Below are 21,916 nucleotides of genomic sequence, written 5' to 3'. Positions count from 1 at the left end.
CAGATGCATGGACAGCCTCCTTTCATCCTAGGAAATGAAGATATGAATCACAATGTATATAACTAATATATTCTGATGGCAAACATACTATTTTCATATTGTTCTCTACAGTTAGTAATTTGATATACTTGTGTATGTGGTGATAGTTCTCCCCTTATTACATTTAGTTACAGGGTAACTGCAGGATATGCAGGATGTAATCTAAAGGATTGTTAGTTCTTCCCTTTTTACATTTGGTTATAGGGCAACTACAGGGTATTTTAAGTAAAAAAAACAACAACAACTGCCTTTTTGCCTTTTTGTTCCAGCAGTTCACATTGTGTTGTGTATGTATGCACACGCACTTTGCCAGAGATGACTCTTCATAATATGTTGTGTTGTGTGATAAATTGCTGTCAAAGTTAAACTAAATTTTCTCCTTTTTCTTAGAAAAGTAAATGCAGTCAATTTGGACCCATAACACAACAGATGTAACAGCAATTGCTCATCAATAGCGTAATTATAATATATATTACAAATAAGAAATTGGGGAATTGTTGGTTTCTCATTAGCCTCTTATGGTCTTGTAATACATTTGTTTGTTCTGTTTATCATAAGCAATAAAAGAGGAGATATATTGTGCCTATTATAAACTTGAAATTATTTGTACACTGTAATTTACATGGCTGAATAATAAAGTAAACTAGCAGATCAGACATTTTACTGGATCATAAATGTAATCATTTATGTATTTATTTTTTCAGTGTTTGTTAATTTATTCAAACATGGGTCAAATTTGACCTGAGGGTGTAAACCCTTTTCAAACATATTACGAGGGTTAATTACCCCATAATTATGAAGGAATAATATAGTTTGCCTGTTTATTGATCACTTCATCTTCCCTGAAACATCCAGATTTTTGCTCAGTTTTTTTTTTCTTTTTGATAGAATAGGTACCCAGTAGTTAAATAATAACTACAATTTCAGTTCTCTCTAAGTTCCTCCCAAACATCAAAGTTATTGCTCAGTAGGTCATACATACCTTGTAATAATGGAATAAATACTGAGTAATTAAAAAATCACTACAGTATAAATTCTTTGTAAGATCCCTAATTGTTACCTCCTTATTCCATAACTTCACATCTTGTTTCCAAGTATCTACATATATGTATTAGTATGTATCCCATTGATACACTCATACATACTGTAATCTAAAGCATTACCATTATTTCTTGGTGAGGATGTAAGTTTCTGTTTTTGTCTCTCTTAAGCCACCCATAGCTATTGTTCATTTTAAAACACCTCCACCTGCCCAAACCAGCTGCCTACTTCGATCGGAGTGCACAACAGCTTCACTGAGGGGATGAGAGACGAATGAGAGGGAGGAAGGGACAGAGAGGGTGGGTGTGTGTGCATATGTCTGTGTGTGTAAGAGAGAGAGAGAGAGAGAGAGAGAGAGAGAGAGAGAGAGAGAGAGAGAGAGAGAGAGAGAGAGAGGCGCTGCATCAACCCGGCATACAGCAGCAGCAGGCTGGGCTTAGGGATCTATTGTTCCCTGTTTTATTACTGCTGGACCTTTTTCTCACTCATTAAGGATCCAAAAGAGAAAGAGAAACAGAGAGGACGAGCAGAGCAAGAGGAGACCTCAGCCCCATTTGCCCAGGATTACTTCTTCTTGGATGCACTGGTGTGGACAAAGCAGAAGCAGAAACACACACACTTCAGTCCTGCTCTCTACCTCGTGGCCAGGCTTGCTTTTTCCCCTCTTCACTGCATTGGGAACTACAGCACTTGCCGTGCAGTGGCCATGGGGCTGGCCAGCAGAGCGATGGGGACGGTGTTGGTCTCGAGAAGGGCACCGCTCCCCTCTCTCTGGAGGATAGCACTGCTCTTTCTCTCCATCTGGGAGCTGGATGCACAAACCGCAGTGGAAACGAAACCCCTGTACATCTGGCAAACAGGTATGGTCCACCCTCTCTTCTCTTTCACCACCACCCCTCTGGGGTTTCTGGGGGCAGAGGGTCCTTGAGATACAGAGGGACTGTATGGATGTCCCATCCACTACTACTCTGGCAGTCTTCATGAAATATTAATAGATAAATGTTTGTGTAGGCTACACAGCAGGGTTCAGGAAAGCTGGTGAACTTGCTCAAAGTGTTTGTCTTTATTGTTTTGGATTTATTTGCATCTATTGTATGTTTACTTTTCATGATTTCATCAAATCTTACTGCAATTAAACAGAACCATCATATAAAGTAAAAGTTTCATCCCTGAGCCTCTATTCTTGCAGACATGCATGTGGCAGAGGTTGATGCATTGGGGCCATCTTGCTACTGTAATAGTGTGGTAACATATTTACTGCAGTCCCTGAGGTGAATGTCTCTTTGCCCCCAGACTGGGGGTTAGAGGAGCAGGCTGTGCTGGCTGTCTTTTGGCTGCGCTTCCTCTGTTCTGGGCTGAGGCAGCTGGGACTCCTCGGCTGCCCCGCGCTGCTATTGGACTCATTTATCACAGTTTGACATGTGTGCAATTGATGAAATGGTGTGTGCACTGTAGCTGCATGTGGCTCCTTTCTGAGTGGAGAAATGCAAGCACGCGGCAAAGGAGACAACAAAAAGCATTCAATAGTATTTTAGTGCTGATGCAGGTGTTTGATTTGTGAAAAGTAACCCAGCAGTGGACGTTGATGACTTAAACCAGTGTGTTGTGAGTATAGTAGCTTTGCAGTGTAGGCAGCGGTGCAGTAAACTACAATACAAGACTCCCTGCTGCTGCTGTTTTGGGTGGTGCCTCTCGCTGGTCGAGGCTCATTCTCTGAGAGAGCAGCACATGGTCAGAATGACACAATACTGATGCATGGTCCAGTGAGCAGAGTGAAGGAGGGGAGGAAGGACGGGAGGAGGGAGGAGGGGGAGCGATGAGAGCACGAGTAGGGGGATGTATCCCTCGACCCATCGGGACAGGAGTGCCCTTTGGGTGCAGCTGGAGATCAATGTTCTCTTTCACTACTGTCTAATCTCTCTCTGTTGTGCTGGATCAATGTACTGGTTTCACTGGGATCCAGTGGGATCCCCCCCCCCCCCACACACACACACCAGTAGTAGCTGATCAATCAGAATCGTCCTGGAACTGCAGATCAGCCATTGTGTGATCAATGCTGGCTTTGGGTGGAGTCTAAAATGTAATCTATACTTGTTAATAATCTGCGTTCGTAATACCCGGAATTTGCTGGACGAAAATACCTTAATCAGGGATGTACGTTGACTTTGTAAATATTGCAATGGTGCTGCAGAGGTTGGCAACAAAATTAGTACAAATATAAAATGTCTTTTACCATCTGTAATAACAACCAGATGTCATGAAATTCATCACAGACATGTGCCTGGAAAAGGGCATTGATTAAGAAATGTTTTCAGACAAATAATGGAAGGGACATACACCTCTTGCTGTACAAAACATTCATATATTGCACTTCAAATTAGCAGAACAAGCGGTTTTCTATTATATTTCATATACTATCACTTGTGTTAACACAAGGAATGGAGAAACAACTAAAAACTACAATACAAAAGATTTCTTTGTTCCTCAACAGATTTCAATAAATTCAAGTCAGTGGCCACAACTCGAGTCTGTGGGGAGACAGCACTTAATAAAAGGACTCATTATTTAATGGCCGTCTCCTCAAATCCTTTCTGGAGCCTCCCTGCAACAGCAACCGAACAATATATGTATATACTTATATTTATATTTATACTTATTTGATCAAGTTTGTATTTACCAGAAAGGACACATTTATATCTACTTTTCTGCATTGATAGCATCCTACCGTGATGTTGTCCAGGAGGCTTGAATTTTGATACCTGTGTTGGTGGGCAGCTTTGTGTTTAACTTAAGCTAATTTCGGCTAATTTTACAGGGCACTGACATTGTTATCTGTTGCATAGCTCTATCTGTGCCATTGTTGCTGTCAGTTTTTGATAGTCTGGTCATTTGCCATCACTACATCATCATGAAAGAATGTCAGATAATATTAGTTCAGAGGAGTGTATAGTACAATCAGCACAAGCGTTCGTTTACTAGCCTCCACTTTCCAACTGCAATACAAACCTGAGATAATTTTAATTGCTAAAGACATACGGCCAGACCATGTAGACTTGTATCAGCTTTGCCCATAATGGCTTTTAGCAGGGCACCACAGAAGTGGTGAACTACACTGCAGGCTGCTATCAGTTTCCTAATGGTCTTTTACTAAATATCACATATCAGCTACTTAAGGATGAGGAGGTTCCACCCTCAGCGCAACTGATAAAATTAGTCTCTGAAGCCTGGTATCCCAATGTATTTTGCACTTTGTGTTTCTGTCTAATTGTCCAGCAATCGTTAAGGGAATTATTTAGCAACATTTGTATACTCTTTGGGCAGAAAAATGGCAAAATTCTAAAGAAATTCAATTTACTGTTTCCCTTTTTTCAGTCCTGTGTGAGGAAAATTTAGCAGACCAGTGACACAGAGAGCTTGTTGGCTGTGGAAGTATTCAGTGCCAGAACCAAAATTTATAGTTCATTAAAATTTGGTCACAAGTACCAGGCACCATAATCCAAAGAAACTTTAAAAATAGGTCAAACTCTCTTCATATTCTCTGTTATAAAACAATGATTTTTGTTTTCTTCTCCTCACATTTATTATTATTTTCCAGCTTCATTGTTCACACCCTGTGCAAAGGAATGGGAATCCTATGGTATTATGTGCTGTACCTCCCACCGTGTTAAGGCAGGGAGGAGATTAAGGGTAGAGAAACCAGAGCAGATTGGCCGGACAAAGTTAACCTAGATACGGTATAGACATGTTTATGTGTGTGTCTCCTCTTGGCTTAAGTGCGTCAGCACTTGGCTCCCTGATGTTAGTTTGGCTTGCTGACAGAACCGTGGCACCAACGCTGAGATGAATGCCAGTGAACCATTTTTGCATTTCGGTGTGTTCTTATCCTTGATGTCACATTTTTGGTGAGGGTCTACCTCCTTCTCATTAATGTTCCCAGCAATATGAGCAGAAATTTCAAGGGTATGATTTGCTGAAATTCACTATGGGAATATTAGTTTTTAATCCATTTAATCATTCCCTGTGGACTACTACCAAGGCGGATGTGTAACCAGGCCAAAAATGCTAAATTAATCAGATGAGTTATGTGTCACATTACTCCCCTACACTACCTGCATATGTAGGGAATTTTGTCGCAGTGTGTAATCTGGCATTGCGTGTAATGTCTTTTGGCAGATGACTTGCTTGTATTGTTTCAGTGTTTGGAGCACAGAAGCCACAGACAGAAGGTTGAGGATTAGATTCCTGTTCCACTGGGTGGAGTTTGCATGTCGTTGTCATGGGTTTCTTGGAGTCTACTTGAAAAGATCGCCTTCAGCCATGTTTTAAATATGCCCAGTCAGATATTCCACCTTATTCAAGAATCTATGGACATGCAAATGTTGGGGACACATGATATCTCTTGCTTCAATGAAAAGCCCATTCTGTGTGTATGTGCATGGGAAGCTTTCACATCACACTAGTGTAAATTGCAGAGCTAAGGTGAGCACAGAGAAACTTTCATCTCCAGCAGATAATAGTGAAAACAATCTCTGTGCATATGTCATTCTGCACAGTCAAGTTTCTCACAAAATACATTATGTCAAGATAAGTTGTCAATATTAAAAAAAAGAATGGATCCAATTCAACTTCAATTCATGTATACAAAAATAGGTTCATTCATTTAAATCTGCCTCAAAAATATGTGGATTCCTCTGTTTGCTCAGTGTTTTTACAGTGTAACAGCTGTCATAGTGACAGTGTCAGAACCACTGACAGCATCGTGAAGAAAGACAGAGAGCAAGCTGTTTTGGGTGAGTGAGAGAGTGAATCTGCATCCCTCTAAAATCTTTACAACTTGTCAGATCATGTGACTGCTGGAGTCTCTTGCGTCACTGCACTTCACTGCAACAATATGCTACAATTACTTTGCTGAGCACAATTTTACCAAAAGGGACAATGGCCAAACCTACAAAGGAAGTAATAAACTGGAATTATCCTTTAAAATCCATATTAAATAGCTCAAGAACTGATCTCCCAGCATCAGATCTTTTGTGTGCAGATGCAACAGCATAACATATCCAGCCTGGTTGATTTGGCTGTCTAAGCATGTGCCCGAGGTAAAAGTAAAATCTGCAACCTCACCAGTAGATGCCATTAAATCCTACGCACTGGTCCTTAAAGTGAAATCCAATTGTGAGAGAACAGAGTTTGGATAGAGTTAGATATTTAAAGTTGATTTTAAAGACAAAATCCAAATTCTGTGTGTCTTGTGTTTCATGATGCTGTCTTGTAAAATAGACAAAAGTAGGTGTCATGTTAGTTTTCCATGATGAACCAATCCTCTCTTGCTACACAGTATGTAGTCAAGGTTTCTAGGCTTTTTGATGGATGAAATAAAAATAAAAATAAAATCTGATGAATTACACACTTATTAGTTTTTGGTGCTATGCTTCCAGATGCACTTGCTGGTCTCTTCAATGCAGTGAACCATTTAGCAGACACCATGGAGCAGGACACTTCCTGGTACAATGGAGGACAATAAAGGTCTCTGCAGACCCGAAAAAAAAAACAAAAAAAACTGTGCAATGACTGATGGTAATTAGTGGGGAAGCTCGCCTGTCCAGACCCAGTCAGCTTCAGAAAGACCCAATGAATGGAGGGTATTTAGACCAGTATAAACCACACAGACAGAAAACAACACAATGTCTCTGTATTGTCCTCATGCAGTGTGCAGCTCTGTTCAGGCCCTGTGCCGCAGATGCTTGTGACCATGTGGTGCACAAAAGAAAGAAGAGGCTTCACCTCAAGTCACATGGCCCGCTCTTTGTTCTTCGTTCAGTGTCCCCATAGAATAACCCCCTCAACACACACACATTGCCAGCACCACCACCACCACCCTCTTCCTCTCTCAAGGTGACCTATAACCTCAGAGCTGAGAGGGGTCTCGGGAGGGTATCAACAGTGAAAGGGAGGCGGGGGTGGAGGGTGAAATACAGCAGCTTCTCCAGATCAAGTGTCAAGGGCTTAATTCAGCCATTTACACCAGTAAATTTAATCAGCTCTGGATGTAGTGTAGGTCAACTGATTTAGGTTTTTAAAGATAATACAGCAGTACCATTACTCATATCTTTTCATTAAAAATGCCACTAATGTGTATGTTTAAATCTGTACTGATCAATAGTGAATATCTGTAACGTGAAATTGGCAAAAATACTGATTTGTGCATATTTGCACCCAGTAGCGTTCAATGTATTTCTCAATGTAACCTACCTAAGTACATTTTCTCAAGGTGTACGGTGTGGTTTTGAAGTTCTGACTTGACTCAAGTATTTCCATTTTGGGAGACATTTTAGTTTTCCCACACTAGCTTTTAAAAGAAAATATTGTACTTTTGACCCTACTGCATTTACAGTTGTAAACATGAGATTAATATACTGTAGATACTGTTGGGTTAATCTCTTATATACCAGCTTTTCAGGGAAGACCGTCTTCACCAGAGAACTGAGAGCATTAGTTGATTTTTTTCAAAAACTTAAAAGGGGCTTCTATGAGTCTCCCAGTTTTATGGCAATACAATGCTTAATTGCTGGAGTACCACTTTCAAATGGCAAATGTTTACATTGCATTTTCTTGACAAGTCCCTCTTGTTTTGCAAATTATGCCTTGTCTCTCAGGAGAAAATGAGTAAAAAGTAGTACGCTGTTGTTCTTGAACCACAAAACCTTGAACAGAGGAGGCTGAATTGGATGGCTGGACATACTTTGACAATAGAGACCATTGTTCACATCCCGTCTCTTGCCAGCAGTTCACAGTGGGTTCTTTGGTCCATTCTTTTTTTAACATCTTTTTTTTCTACTACTGATATTTCAGTGCAGCTTGCATAGGTTGACTTTGCAAATACGTTATTATGACCTAAATTTATATTTGTTGTTCGGTAACAACCTCCTGTGGCCATAGTAATTATGCCCACAATAAAGGAAGAAGTCAGGTGATGTAGTATAAACAGCAAGAAAGTCCATATTTGTAGGAAAGTGGGGCGGATGGATGGGTCAAACAAGCACAGGACTTTCACCCTGGAGACCAGGAGCAGTGTGTATCCCATGTGAAACTGAAAGTCAGCATTGACCCATTTTAAATCACTTAAAGTACTTATGTTATATCAGGTACATAACAGTAACATACATATTTATTTTAACCCATGATCTTTTCCTAAACCTAACAAAATAGAATTGTTGCCTAAAATGAATGTGTTTTTTGTGTCTACACCTAAGCAAACTATGACCATTTTACAAGATTAACTACATGATAATGACTATCTTGTCACTGGTACTCTTCATCAGTGACATATGTTGTTTTAGGAGTCACTGGCTATCGACCTACTTAGTTGTTTCGGTATAAGGATGTCTTTTTAAATAGATGATGTAAAAAGGTCCCTAAACTTCTCTGGTCTTATCTCTTTGCTTGACTGACAATAACAAAACTGATAGCCTATGGATCCTTTCATGGTTACAGCAAACAAGCTTATTTTCTAAAATGTCTGACTGTATTGCTGGAACTCTCATGTGTAGCAGCGTGCATGTGCAGCTTCTGGGGATTGCAAACCTGTTTTCTACTTTTTTTGAGGGCTGCTGATGTCGAGCACCCTTTTCAATGAAAACATATGGATGTTCACAAGTGATTAAAAGGCATTTGTTGTTTTGAACAGACACTTGAGCGTCAGATTGGCCTGTGCAGACGGAGCTGGAGGAGTGCTATCAAGGCATAATGGAGGCGGGTGAAATTATTTCTGTTTTCCCTGGGATTCATCAAGTGCCAAATTGCCGCCATTATTCTGTGTGGGTTTGAAGAAGCTGCATCCAGCTGTTCAATTCTGCCTGGCGGGCTGCCCCAGGTGGAGCAGGGATGTGTGGCTGTGTATACACACACACACGCACACACACACACACACACACACACACACACACACACACACACACACACACACACACATACACACACACCCCCACACACACGCACACGCACACATGCACACACACATGTGCGTTGTTGCAACACTTTTTAGGTTTTCGTCACTTTTGGGGACATTACATAGACTTACATTCATTTCCTGGATACATCCAAACCATAACCATAACCACTATTTGCCAAAATTTAACCTAACCCTAACCTTAACCCAAGTCTTCAACCTAAAATGCAATGATTTACATTACACACACACACACACACACACACACACACACACACACACACACACACACACACACACACACACACACACACACACACACACACAGGTGTCTGTACACAACCACGCATTGCTTAGTGTGCTTTGTGTCTCTCTCAGCTGTCTCTCTAATTGTCCCTGTAATCCCCATTAACATGAACACACTCTTATTTCTTCTTTTTCTAACTTGACAAGTAAAAAAAGAATTTATAATCAGATAGTTTAGAATCTCAGCACCCTCACAAAAGCTTGGTGACAATTCAATTAGTCCTCCTTGCCCACCTCCTTGCTATTTTATGCTATTTCTTTTATTTCTCTCTCACACAAGCAGCTACTCCAACACCCATTTATAGACACACACACACACACACACACACACACACACCTACACACACACACACACACACACACACACACACACACACACACAGATGGGCTTTGTGTTGAATGCGTGCGCATGTGTGTGTGGCGTGCCTCATTACTCCCAGTGAGAGGGCTGACAGTGGGGGAGGAGTGTTGCTGTCAGTATCCCACCTACAGGCACTGGACATGAGGAGGCTGAGTAATTACATGGGAGTGGGATTTGTTTGGTCCGGGTGCGACTCCATAGCATGTCCGCCACCTTATCTGTTAACTGACAAGAGGTCAGCACAGACAAAATACACACTCAGGTTTGACTGATGAATGGGTTTGCAGATTCATTGGCCTGACACTGGCCAATCAGTAACAAGAGTACATGTCTTAGAGCGTGTTCATTAAATCCACAACATAACAATGTCGGGTAGGACCAACAGCAAGCAAAATCATGGCTATTCTTGGAACTTTTACACTTGGGGTGTTTAAAAGGTGACACAAGAGGGAATTAAAAACAACCAAATTCACCTAGTGGGAGGCATGAATGTGCTCAGCAAATTTTAAGGAAATCTGCTGATTAGTTTTTGATATGACCTGTATACAAGCAGAAGGGAACTGTCAGGGAGTTATCAAAAATATTAGGATTTATGCTCCAGTAACCACAAATATCCACAGCAAATTACATTAGTGTTTAGTTAATTTAGCCATTTGTTTTTGAGTACATTGTCATGGACTGCATTGGTCATGGGTAAATTTTATTCTGATTACGGCAGTAGAGCAAATATAAAGGGAATCACCAAAATGTTTTGGGGTGATCCTCTGGGGACCATGAACACACACAGCAAATTTCAATGTGATCTGACCAGAAGTTGTATCAATATTAAAACGGATTATGGAATTGGGGAAAATCATGGAAATGACAAAACATGGATGCAATTTATAAAAATCAGGGTTTTCCTTATCAAGCATCTAAGAAAGATTATAGAAAAAACACAGCAAAATTATACTGCTATGTTTTGGTGTCTCACACAAATACACACACAGAGTTATATTGAACAGGTCCTCTGAGAGAACTACTAGCTACTTTAATGGTGATACTAGATGATTAACGTTTTTACAATTCATCCTGTGGGCAACATGTCTGACTCTTCCAAATTGTATGGCAGTCCATCCAGTTGTTGAGACATTTCAGTCTGAACCCTAATGCCAATTTGCTGGTCATACTAGATGAAGCTTAGAGGCTAACCAAAGTCATCAGGATACTTCCCCAGGGATCCATGACGGTTAGCAAATTTTGTGCCAATACATCAAATAGATTTTGAGATGTCAGAGGATAAGTAAAGAATACACCTGCCAATGATCTAGATTAAAAGTCAGAGCAATCAGCGGAACATAAACATCTATTCCAAATTTCAACTATGGCCATCCATCCAAAAAATTTCAGTCTGTCAAATTCAGAGTAAATAATAGTCATGTCTCGGATCAGTTTGGCCTTCTATTTCCTTGATTTTCAGTCGTTATGATCACTGTAAATAGTGTTCAAACATATCCAAATCCATCATGTATCACCCATCAAAAATGGTGACTTCATTATAAATGGCTGACAGCAAACAGACGTAATTATGGAAAAGCGAAGAGATAAGAATGTAGGCATGTGGAGCAAGTGGCGATGGCCAAGAGAAAAAGCTGTTGAATGCCAAGCAACTGTTTGTGTGTGGGTGCTGCCAGTGGTCCAGAACAATACCAGTCCAACTAACTACATTACAGTGATTAGTGATGTCTTCCTGCTCTGAGATAAACCCTTGTTTTCCTTTGGCTAACTCATGCTCGCTGTGCAGCTTCATTAGCCCTGGGAAACGTGCCACAGGATTGGCCTAAGCAGCATAAAGAGCTTTTCATCAGCCTGCTTACTCCTCTCTACGCCATCCTCTATTAGCGCTTACCTCCAACTAACCCTCACCATACATATGATCTAAAACCCAGTCACTTCCGGACTGACACAGTCATCTACAAAAGTGTTAACAGAAACTGACACAAATCTGTAATTTTCACATTAAATCATAGCACTTAAGATGGGATCAGACCAGTGGCATAGCCATAATTTGAGGACAAAGTCGTAAAAAAAAAAAAAAAATTGTTCTAGGACATTTGGGTTATTACCAAATAGAGGAGATTTAACATTTACAATTAAAAACATATACATACTGATTATTTTACAAGTCCATTCCAATATGACTCAAAATACTATTTATAGAAAATATAATAAAAGAGTTGAATAAATTAAACTTGGAAATCCTGATAATAAAAAATAGAGGAAGTAGTTGGGTTATACTGAAGGGACATAGACTCTTGACCTCAGTATTTCTAAAATCCTGGTTATGGTTCTGATTCAGACTGAATGCAACACCCACAGGTGAGCTGTGTATGTACAAAGTTAAGTGACCTATGATGAATGTTGCGAGGTAGAGGTATAGACTTACAGTATAGACAGTTGGTACACTGAATGTTTGCAGGGAACACAGCCTGTAAAAACACAACTCAACCTTCTAGGAAAACTGAGCTTTTTCCAACCTGGGTCTTATTGGTTATAATGATGTTTATCAGCTTAACTTCAGGTACTGAATGTAAAATTAAAACTCAGTAATTTTACAATGGTTGCAATGGACAATTCAAGTGTGTTCACCCTTGTGCTTAATATCAAATGGCTGCAGATTCATTAAGATCACGAACCTATCACTAACATGTTCCCGTACTTTAGCAACAAATCATGTTGTTAGTTGCATAGTGCAGTGAGTATTTTCTTACCTGCCATTACAGTTGTTAAGATTTGCTTAAGTTTAATGCAATTTAAAATCTGCTAAGGTTACAGGAAGATGGTAGTCCTGTTTAAAAGAAACTAATGTTGAGTGTTGGTGGTAGCTTGTGCAGAGAAGTGTCCATCACCATAATTTCATTTGTGTTAATAGGAGAAACCCACAGTGTCTTAGTGATAATGATGCTCAGCCACATGATATAATGGCTTTAATGATGTAGTCATGCAGTAGCAGGCCATCAGACTTAGACACGTTAGTGTTACTCTGAATAGTATCTCTACACTATGAGGCTGTGCTGGCAGAACCTCAGTGACACTGATATGGTGGATAGTACTATTTTAGTTCTGTGTGATGTGTATAAATAGTCAAGGCGCTGACACAAGCAGAGATTCACCTCTGGCAGTCAAAACTGTGCAGCTAGACAAATAAAAATGTACTGTAAACATGCAGACACACACAGACAATGAGAAATGAGAGAGCAATGAAACAAACATAATGATTGAAGCACACTAATGAACAGACCACGTTTTCATAGGGAGGAAGTCTAAAATGTATTTATTTAGTAGAAAAATATGTTTTATTCTGCCAACACCTGAATACAGCGGGAGGACAAGTGTTTACAGTATTTTGTTAATTACTATGGCTCTGCATGGAATATGTGCTGTATCTTACAATGCCAATAAAGACTTTGCCTGGTTTGAAGCAGGGCTGAATGGTGACCATGCTAGTTTTCATTTGTCAGTCTGTCCAACATTCCAGACCAAGATATTGTGTTGTGGTGCAATAAAATTTGATATGGACATGCTTGGTCGTCATGACATTTGTTGAGCTCATTCATGCAACCCAGAGGATGATTCTTAATGATTTTGCTGAACTCCAGACCTTAAACATAGCCCTACCTTTAGATGGCCATTTCATCTTGACAATCACTTAGGTCTCAGAAACCTTATCATGGTCTAGATATTCATAAAATTTGAAATGGACATAAATGGCTGTTTTTCATGGAAGCCTGTCCTTGATCATACACCACCATTGGCTGAAAATTCTGTCTCAAAGCCAAATGACCCAATTTCGATGAAATATATTGTGGATACTCCCTCATGTTTAGTTACCATCCTAAGTTTCCTGTAGTGCCAACATCTGGCCAAAGTGTTCACATGTACTCAAAAAATATAGAAACATTATGAAGAGATTTTAATTACATTAAACTCTTTCATGCTTCATAGAGAGGACAAACACCTTGAAACCAAACCTTTCATTTGATGTTCTTGATCCCCCGTTAGCCACCAGTTCCACTGTAGCTATTCAGAAATAAGGTCTAATGTCCACATTGCAATTACATTTCTGAGCTATTGTGAATATTGATACTTCTTGGAGAGAAGGTTCATGCTCTCAAAGGGATTCCGATTTTTTGCGCCCTTTTTTCTCATTGCATGATCAGGTAACAAATTCTTTAACTATACTTTGATCACGACGAGGCATTTTGGAAGCTTTTACTTTCATTTTATTTAAATTTCCTATAATCATTCGTGGACCAGCTACATCGTTAGGTAAAAATGGACTAACCCTTTCCATTTCAGCCACTTCCTTCTTCACCATCAGGGCAAAGCAAAATTTTCAGTACATTATATTACTCATACTATAATTCAGCAGTTAGACTTGCTGTATTGTTTTGATTTGAACTGAATTAAATTGAATTCGGTTGAGAGCAAGAAACAGAGACAGATGGAAATATATTAGATGTGAAATATTTCCTCTTTACACCACCAAACTCTGTAGAAGCTCCCTTAAATAGCAGTACTTTAACTAGAGTCATCACTGTATTATTCATCAGGTCTTGGAGGCAGAGTCTCCTTGGAAGACACAAACACAGTTACACCAGTCATCTTCGGCCTAATGAGGCCCTGAGGAGGCCACTGAAGTCAAAACACAACCAGGGCCCAGTAAGTGAGCTTTCTATTTCACGGTCGAAAGAGTCACACTAACCCTTTAATAAATGATCCTCCAGTAGTAAAACTAAAAGGAAGAGACACCTCTCTTCTGAATATGAGGTTACATTCAGGTCTCAAGTCAATGTATAAATTACTGGCTGGCTCTGTGTCCTTTCCTGAAAAAGGGAAGTAGATAGTTTGATTACGGGCTGCACGGTGGCGCAGCAGGTAGTGCGCGTGCCTCACAGCAAGAAGGTTGCCGGTTCAATCCCCGGGTCAGGCGGGGCCTTTCTGTGTGAAGTTTGCATGTTCTTCCCATGCATGCGTGGGTTCTCTCCGGGTACTCCGGCTTCCTCCCACAGACCAAAAACATGCTCATTAGGTTAATTGATGACTCTAAATTGTCCGTAGGTGTGAGTGTGAATGTTTGTTTGTCCTTGTATGTGGCTCTGCAATCGGCTGGCGACCGGTTCAGGGTGTACCCCGCCTCTCGCCCATTGTAGCTGGGATAGGCTCCAGCCCCCCGCAACCCCGAAAGGGATAGGCGGTATAGAAAATGGATGGATGGATGGATAGTTTGATTACAAGCAGGTGAGATTCAGGAGAATCTTAATACAACCAGGGTCACATCCGTGGTAACTGGGCTGTTTAAATTAATGTATTTAAAATTTATTATTTATGGAAAAGCTTTTCACTTCACTATTCAGTCAGTTACAGCACATCATACTCAGTATTTTCACATCAAAATTACATCCAATGTAAGTACCTTTCTTTGATTAGGATGGATTGAACAACAACTCCCAGCATCCTTCTCAGCTTGTGTAAACCGTGGCATTGTTAGGGTCTCTTGGGGCTCCAAGCAAGCAATTCCTGGGGCCCCCACCCTACCCGTGCACGCCCCAAAAGTTGGGTTTTTGCACACATAAATGCACAATTTCTGGGACATTTGAGATGAATACTTTCAGGGACCAACAGAGGTCCCTGAAAGCCCAGGCCTATCAATAATCGTTGTTGTAAATAAGTGGCCAGGGCCCCCCTCGTGGCCAGGGGCTCCAAGCAACTGCCTGGCTTGCCTGTCCACAAGTCCCGCCCCTGTGTGCAAATACTGTAAAATGTAAAAAACTAGTTTTAATTCTTTATGATCTTGGTTAAATCTTTGTTCAGTTATATACTTGAATTGATGCTAACTCCTATTGCGACATCCAGTTCAACTGACACTTCTAGCTCTGTTTACTGAAGTTTCACTTAAGCTCCTTTCAGTATTTGATATCTAAGTACTTCAACTTCATTCAGCACTTACATATTGACTTACATTCAGTTTCATTCAACACTTACATTTCAACGAAACCTCCAGTCCCCTGTAGCTTCTTCACTGACATTTTAGTCAGTTCCGACTTTTTTTTTTAATGAATTGTGTTCTTCAACCTCTTTTACTATTTGAACTTCAGATACAAAATTATTTTCATCTTTCATCTTCATCTTTCCTCCATATTCTGTTTTTACTGACATACAAAGACATTTCAAAATCATAACGATATTCATTATGTTAAGACACTGAAACTGCTATTAAATCTAAAAGCTGTGAGCACAGACAGAATTTCTTCAGAAAATGTAGCCCTTTCTAGTCTAACTAAGTGGCTGAGTTCTGTAAAGCTGACAGACACTCACGGTGACACAGTTTATTTAATAGTTCTGTGTCTGCTACACTATAATTTGGCAAGTCCCATATGAGTTTGAGAGTGAGTGTGAGAAAGGCCCCTGGCCTCTTTTTTGGTCTATCTTTAGTTCTGTTTTCACTGCATTTCAGATAAATGGTGGGAAGATTATTTATATGTGAACAATCTGCAGTTTTGGCCTTTGGAGTGTTGCAGGGTGGAGGCAGATTAAGTGTCCCTACACTTTAAAAAAATTGTGCCTCTACCAGAAATGAAAGATCTTAACCTGTGTGACCAAAGTATACTGGATGCATGTCTGCATCAGATGGTTTGTCTCAGAGGTTTTAATGCAACCTGACCGGAACGGATTAGCTTTACCTTACTTCTCCATATTTCTCTGGCAAGTTGAATGCTAATGCTTGAATGCATTAGACTCTCTTGGCTGAATAATCGGTACAATCAAAGAGTAACTCACTTCCACCTGTTTCCTAAAAAAACTTGAGTCCCATGGTGCATTGGGAAAAGAAAAACAACAATCAGCTTGCTTTAGATTCTTTTGCCATGAGGTGAATTTTAAGCTGAAGTTAGAATTTGAGCTTATTACAAGCTGAGTACATCATCATTTACATTATTGTCATGTTTAACCATTTATTTTTGGAATTCTGAATCAACTTTAAATCAACAGGAATTATGATGCAGTGAGTTTTCAAATTTGCTTCTCCATGGTACTCCCTAAAAACTTATTTTCACCAGATGTACTGTACACATGATACAGGACACAGCAGTTTATGCTTCAGCAAGCTCCCTGACCATCTCAGCCTGTCCTCTCAGTGCACATTCAGGAATTTTCCATGATGGACAGTGAATTATGTTAGTTTTGTACAAATAATGTGGGTTACAGCTTTTAATTTCCAAGTTTTTATCTGCTTCGCATTATTGTTAGAGATATTTGGATATGAAATTCATAATGGATCAAAAACATTTTTGACTTTAATTTCTCTTGAAACAAATATGTGTAATAATAGAACTGCATTTAGCAGAGTGTGATCAGGTTTGTTAAGTTTTCTCTGATAACTGGGTCACATCACATAATCTGACATGAAATAAACACAGCAGTCGATCAGGAGTGGTCAGGGAGCTCTGCAGGGAGCTTCAGTGTGCTGTAGCTCAGATTTGGCAAATTCTGCCTCTGACCTTGATTTATGGACAGAGCTGTTTCCTGATGATGGTGATTTGATTACTGAGAGATCAGTCTAGTCATCATCCTACAGCTACACCAGTAAGAAACAAGCGAGGACTGCAAACACAAGTTCCTGTCTAATGATAAACACTCCTGATGAAATTATACAGAATGCACTAGGCATGTGTTAATGTGTGAGAAAATTAAGCTATCATTTTATATCTATCTATCTATCTATCTATCTATCTATCTATCTATCTATCTATCTATCTATCTATCTATCTATCTATCTATCTATCTATCTATCTATATATATATATATATATAGAGAGAGAGAGAGAGAGAGAGAGAGTAATTAACAGGAAAAATATGTGCTGAATAAAAAAGTGGGTAAAGTGTGGGACAGTCGGAACAAAGCTGTAAGGAAAATAAGCTTTTTTCTTTATTTCTCAGTCTCATGTTAGAAGTGAGATTAAAGGAACTTTCAGGCAGCATGTGTCTTCCTGAGACACAAATGCTCATTTACTTTTATCACCTGAACACAAAATTCAGTCTATAATGAGGATACAGATGGCCTGAAATGGCAGGAAAGACCAGCAAGTGTCTTAAGCTGGGACAGACTATAAAGCTGCATTAATTGATTTCTTTGGCAACTTGGATGCAGGAGAACAGTTTCCTATTTATACATCCAGCTGACACAAAGTAACATTAGCATTAATTTTAAGTCATGTTTGTGTCCATTCACATTTTGTGAATGTGAGTCCATTATTAATTTTCCCTTACTTAATGCTCCACTACATTCACCAGCTGGGTTATTAACTTGGTTGGTCAGTGCTGGAAGGGCAGTGTACAACGGGTTTTTCAGAACTTTTTCACTGAAAACAGTTGCCTGCTACTGGAAACAAGGTTGATAAGAATGGTGAGAACTAACCAAAAAACAGAAAGTTGTAGGCCATAAAACCAAAACAATGAACTATAAGAAGCTAAAAAAAAAATCTGTAGAGCTGAGGGGAACTGGAAGGTCTGAATAATTCACACACACACACACACACACACACGCACACACACACACACACACACACACACACACACACATGAATAACTAAGTAAATTCTCAAAACGGGCTGCACGCTGGCGCAGCAGGTAGTGCGCGTGCCTCACAGCAAGAAGGTCGCAGATTCGATTCCTGGGTCGGGCCTTTCTGTGTGAAGTTTGCATGTTCTTCCTGTGCATGTGTGGGTTCTCTCCGGGTACTCTGGCTTCCTCCCACAGACCAAAAACATGCTCATTAGGTTGATTGGTGACTCTAAATTGCCCCTAGGTGTGAGTGTGAGTGTGAATGGTTGTTTGTCATGTGTGTTGCCCTGCAATCGGCTGGTGACCGGTCCAGGGTGTACCCTGCCTCCCGCCCGTTGACAGCCGAGATAGGCTCCAGCCCCCCCGTGACCCCGAAAGGGATAAGCGGCATAGAAAATGGATGGATGGATGGAAATTCTCAAAACAATACACTGAACATCAAGTGTACTAATTTCGCTTGAGTTCCAAAAACCTGCCTTGCTAATTTATGCTGCAGGTTCCTTAGAAAAGGCATTGAAATAAAGAATGATGCTGAAACATGAACAATATAGATATAAATATAAGGGCTGTGAACTCTGAGACAGAATGGAGGAGATGGTGAGGAGTGAAAGCTCTGCACTGAAACCTGATGACCTGGATTGTGAAACAATTGTTATGGTATAGAGCACTGTTTTAACTCTTTCCCAATTTTAAAACTTAATTTAAAATTCAAATTTCAAATTTAAACTAATCTAAATAGTTAAAAAGTCAGAAGGTATACATTTACATTGTTATACTATGTCCATCAAATACATATTAAAAAAGATATTTCCTGTGACTGTCATCTGCAGCTAGCCGAGACTAGCCTCCAGCACAGCTTCAGAGCTCTTTTTCATAGATCCTCCAAAACTCTATTGGAGGGATGAATGTCATTCTTCCAAAAGATATTCCCTCATTTGGTGTTTTGATGATGGCAGTGGAGAGCACTGTCTAATATATAGCACCAGAATCTCGCCATAATTTATTGTTGAGTGTTGGCATTGGTGGTCCTCATGTCTTTATACAATCTTTCTCCAAGACCCAAATTATTTCATGACCTAGAAATTGCTCAATGAGTCCCTGCTGAGAACAACACTATATTTCTTCAGTAGTGGATGAGATAACGGACATTCTAACTGACATATGCAGCTGCTTGGGTTACTCGTGCATTACTTCTTCTATGACGTTCTTCACCTACCGTGCCACTACAGTTGTTCAAATCCACTGAGACTGAAAGAGCTCCTTCAGAGCACACAAGAGAAGTAAGGCAAAACAAGACAAATATTGTGGATAAAGAGGTTGGTTTCATTCATTTTTTTCATCTGCAGGTGTCTACAGGGCCTGGAGTTAAGTGAGTTACTGGCACTGGTCAATACGGCAGTCATTGAGCTCCCTAAAGGAATACTCCTTCAAATCATCCTCTTCTTTCTCCCCCACAATGCACCATTACCCACAACCTAGCTGCTGCCCTCTGCCACTTTTGGCTCGTCAGGTCCATGCAGTATAGGACTCATTGGCTGATGGCTCTGTGTGGACCTGTTGGCCTTATATCTGTGTAGACAGCAAATATGAAACAATAGTGTTTGTATTTGTCCTTTTTTCTGCTGGCCTCATATCATATGAAATGGAAAGGAAACAGGAAGCAAGAAGGGGACAAAATGCTATTGTCGACCTTGTAAATGGCATTTTGAAAAAAAATCAGATATGGCCAATATTCAAAGTCCACTGACTAGAACCTTCAACTGCATCTTACAGTCTTCATCAATGAGTTAAACGCCTTGGACTTGAGACTGTTTTCCAGTCACGTATCCATACATTCCTTATCCAGCACTTTCCTCTTCAGTCATAGGCACTGCAGCCCCGCAAAATCCATGGCAGTCTACAAAAATGACATTTCGGTCTAATGGTGGTGCTAGAGGAAAGCTTGCAGATGGTTCATGGAGAAGGTGATGTCAGATGAAAGGTCTGGAGATCACCAAGCACATTAAAATTAATTCTGTATGACATAATAATATATGTTGAAAATTCCATGGTAATCTGGCCTATTGAGTATGAGCTACAGTATTTTGTGATCCATTTAGGGGTCATCCACCTATCAGACGGTCGGTGGTTTGATCCTTGGCCTCGGTAGTCTACATGTCAAAGTGTCCTTGGGCAAGATACTGAACCCCAAATTCCTCCCAGTGCTGTAGAATAGGTGTATGAGTGTATGAATGGTTAATACTTGTAATGAGCAGGTGGCATAGCCGCATCGCACAAAGGTGTGTGTGGATGGGTGAATGCAAACCTGTGTTGTAAAAGCGCTTGGTCATCAGACGAGAGCGGTCATCAGACGAGATGATAAATACAGTCCATTCACCATTTACTTGCTCACCACTAATACTAAACAAGGCTATTGCTACCAATTTACGCTCAACCTGGAGCCTTTTCTGATTCAACATTTGTTGTTGTTGTACTGGATGAGACACTGAGACACCAACACAAAGCAACATGTATTGTCATCTTTTTCATTTACAAAGGTCAGGTTTTATTTACTTTTTGTCATTTTTTATCATCACATCATTTCTTCATATTTTGGAAAACAAGGAAAAGAAGAAGCTTGAGTCACAGTGAAAGACTGTATTAATCTAATGACCATGCTTACACTTATTTCCAGACACTGGTGATAGAAACATGCATGAGTGGATTACAGATTATTCAATGTTTCTCACAAAAACTTGCTTATAATGCTTTAAGAGGATTTGAAGACAAGGTAATATGCACTTGTGCTCCTTATTTACAAGCTTTTCTGGTCTGCTTTACAGCTCTGATGAAAGGTGTACAGTCATTTGAATTCCTCATAAACTGACAGCCTATTTGCAAATAGTCTGCAATCCTTGCCAGAGAAGATATTTCTGGGTTGGCTCTTATTTTGTTCTGTTTAACCCATTTTCTTAAGGCTACTGGTTCTCCTCAGAATGTGTGTGGAGCTGCTGCCGACTGCTTGGCTGTCCTAATTACAACATGTCACAGTACCTTTTTGGAGATGTGGTGGTTGCATAAATGGTGCCTGTGATGATATTATTAAGGCAACATGAGAGAAGTTTTATTAGTTTTACAGGTGTTCAGTGGAATTCATAATGATGTCTCATGATACGTGACTCTCAAGATCACAAGAAAGCAAAACTAAAAAAAAAAAAAAAGTTTTTCCCTGTTGTCCCAGGTTCTCTGGCCTCCACATTGTATGTTGCACTGTCAGGTCAGAGTGCTCAGTAAGGCACAGTACTGCAGAGATACATGCAAACATCTGTGTGTTAACTGTAAATAGGTATTAACTGACCTCCTGAATCCTTTCTGTGGGCATTTCAAAACCTTAGGTAGAAAGCACAGAAAACAGTTGCTCCTCAGAAGTTGTGTTTAAAACCATCCATCCATCCATTATCTATACCGCCTATCCCTTTCGGGGTTGCGGGGGGCTGGAGCCTATCCCAGCTACAATGGGCGAGAGGCGGGGTACACCCTGAACCGGTCGCCAGCCGATCGCAGGGCCACATGCAAGGACAAACAACCATTCACACTCACACTCACACCTACGGACAATTTAGAGTCATCAATTAACCTAATGA

At 40.1% G+C, this 21,916-nt stretch overlaps 1 protein-coding gene across 1 annotated transcript in view; it reads left to right on the top strand.

Annotated features, from left to right (window-relative positions):
- The first annotated feature begins 1,484 nt into the window (after positions 1 to 1,484).
- thsd7aa (thrombospondin, type I, domain containing 7Aa) overlaps positions 1,485 to 21,916 on the top strand; it is a 156,077-nt gene continuing 135,645 nt past the window's right edge. Inside the window, exon 1 of the mRNA XM_070984701.1 lies at positions 1,485 to 1,940. Within this exon, the coding sequence (XP_070840802.1) occupies positions 1,787 to 1,940 (154 nt within the window). The 5' untranslated portion in view covers positions 1,485 to 1,786. The remainder of the gene's footprint in view (positions 1,941 to 21,916) is intronic.

This window comes from Chaetodon trifascialis, chromosome 17 (assembly GCF_039877785.1).
Source record: "Chaetodon trifascialis isolate fChaTrf1 chromosome 17, fChaTrf1.hap1, whole genome shotgun sequence".
NCBI classification, from domain to species: domain Eukaryota; kingdom Metazoa; phylum Chordata; class Actinopteri; order Chaetodontiformes; family Chaetodontidae; genus Chaetodon; species Chaetodon trifascialis.
This window is presented reverse-complemented; position numbering and strand designations above follow the sequence as displayed.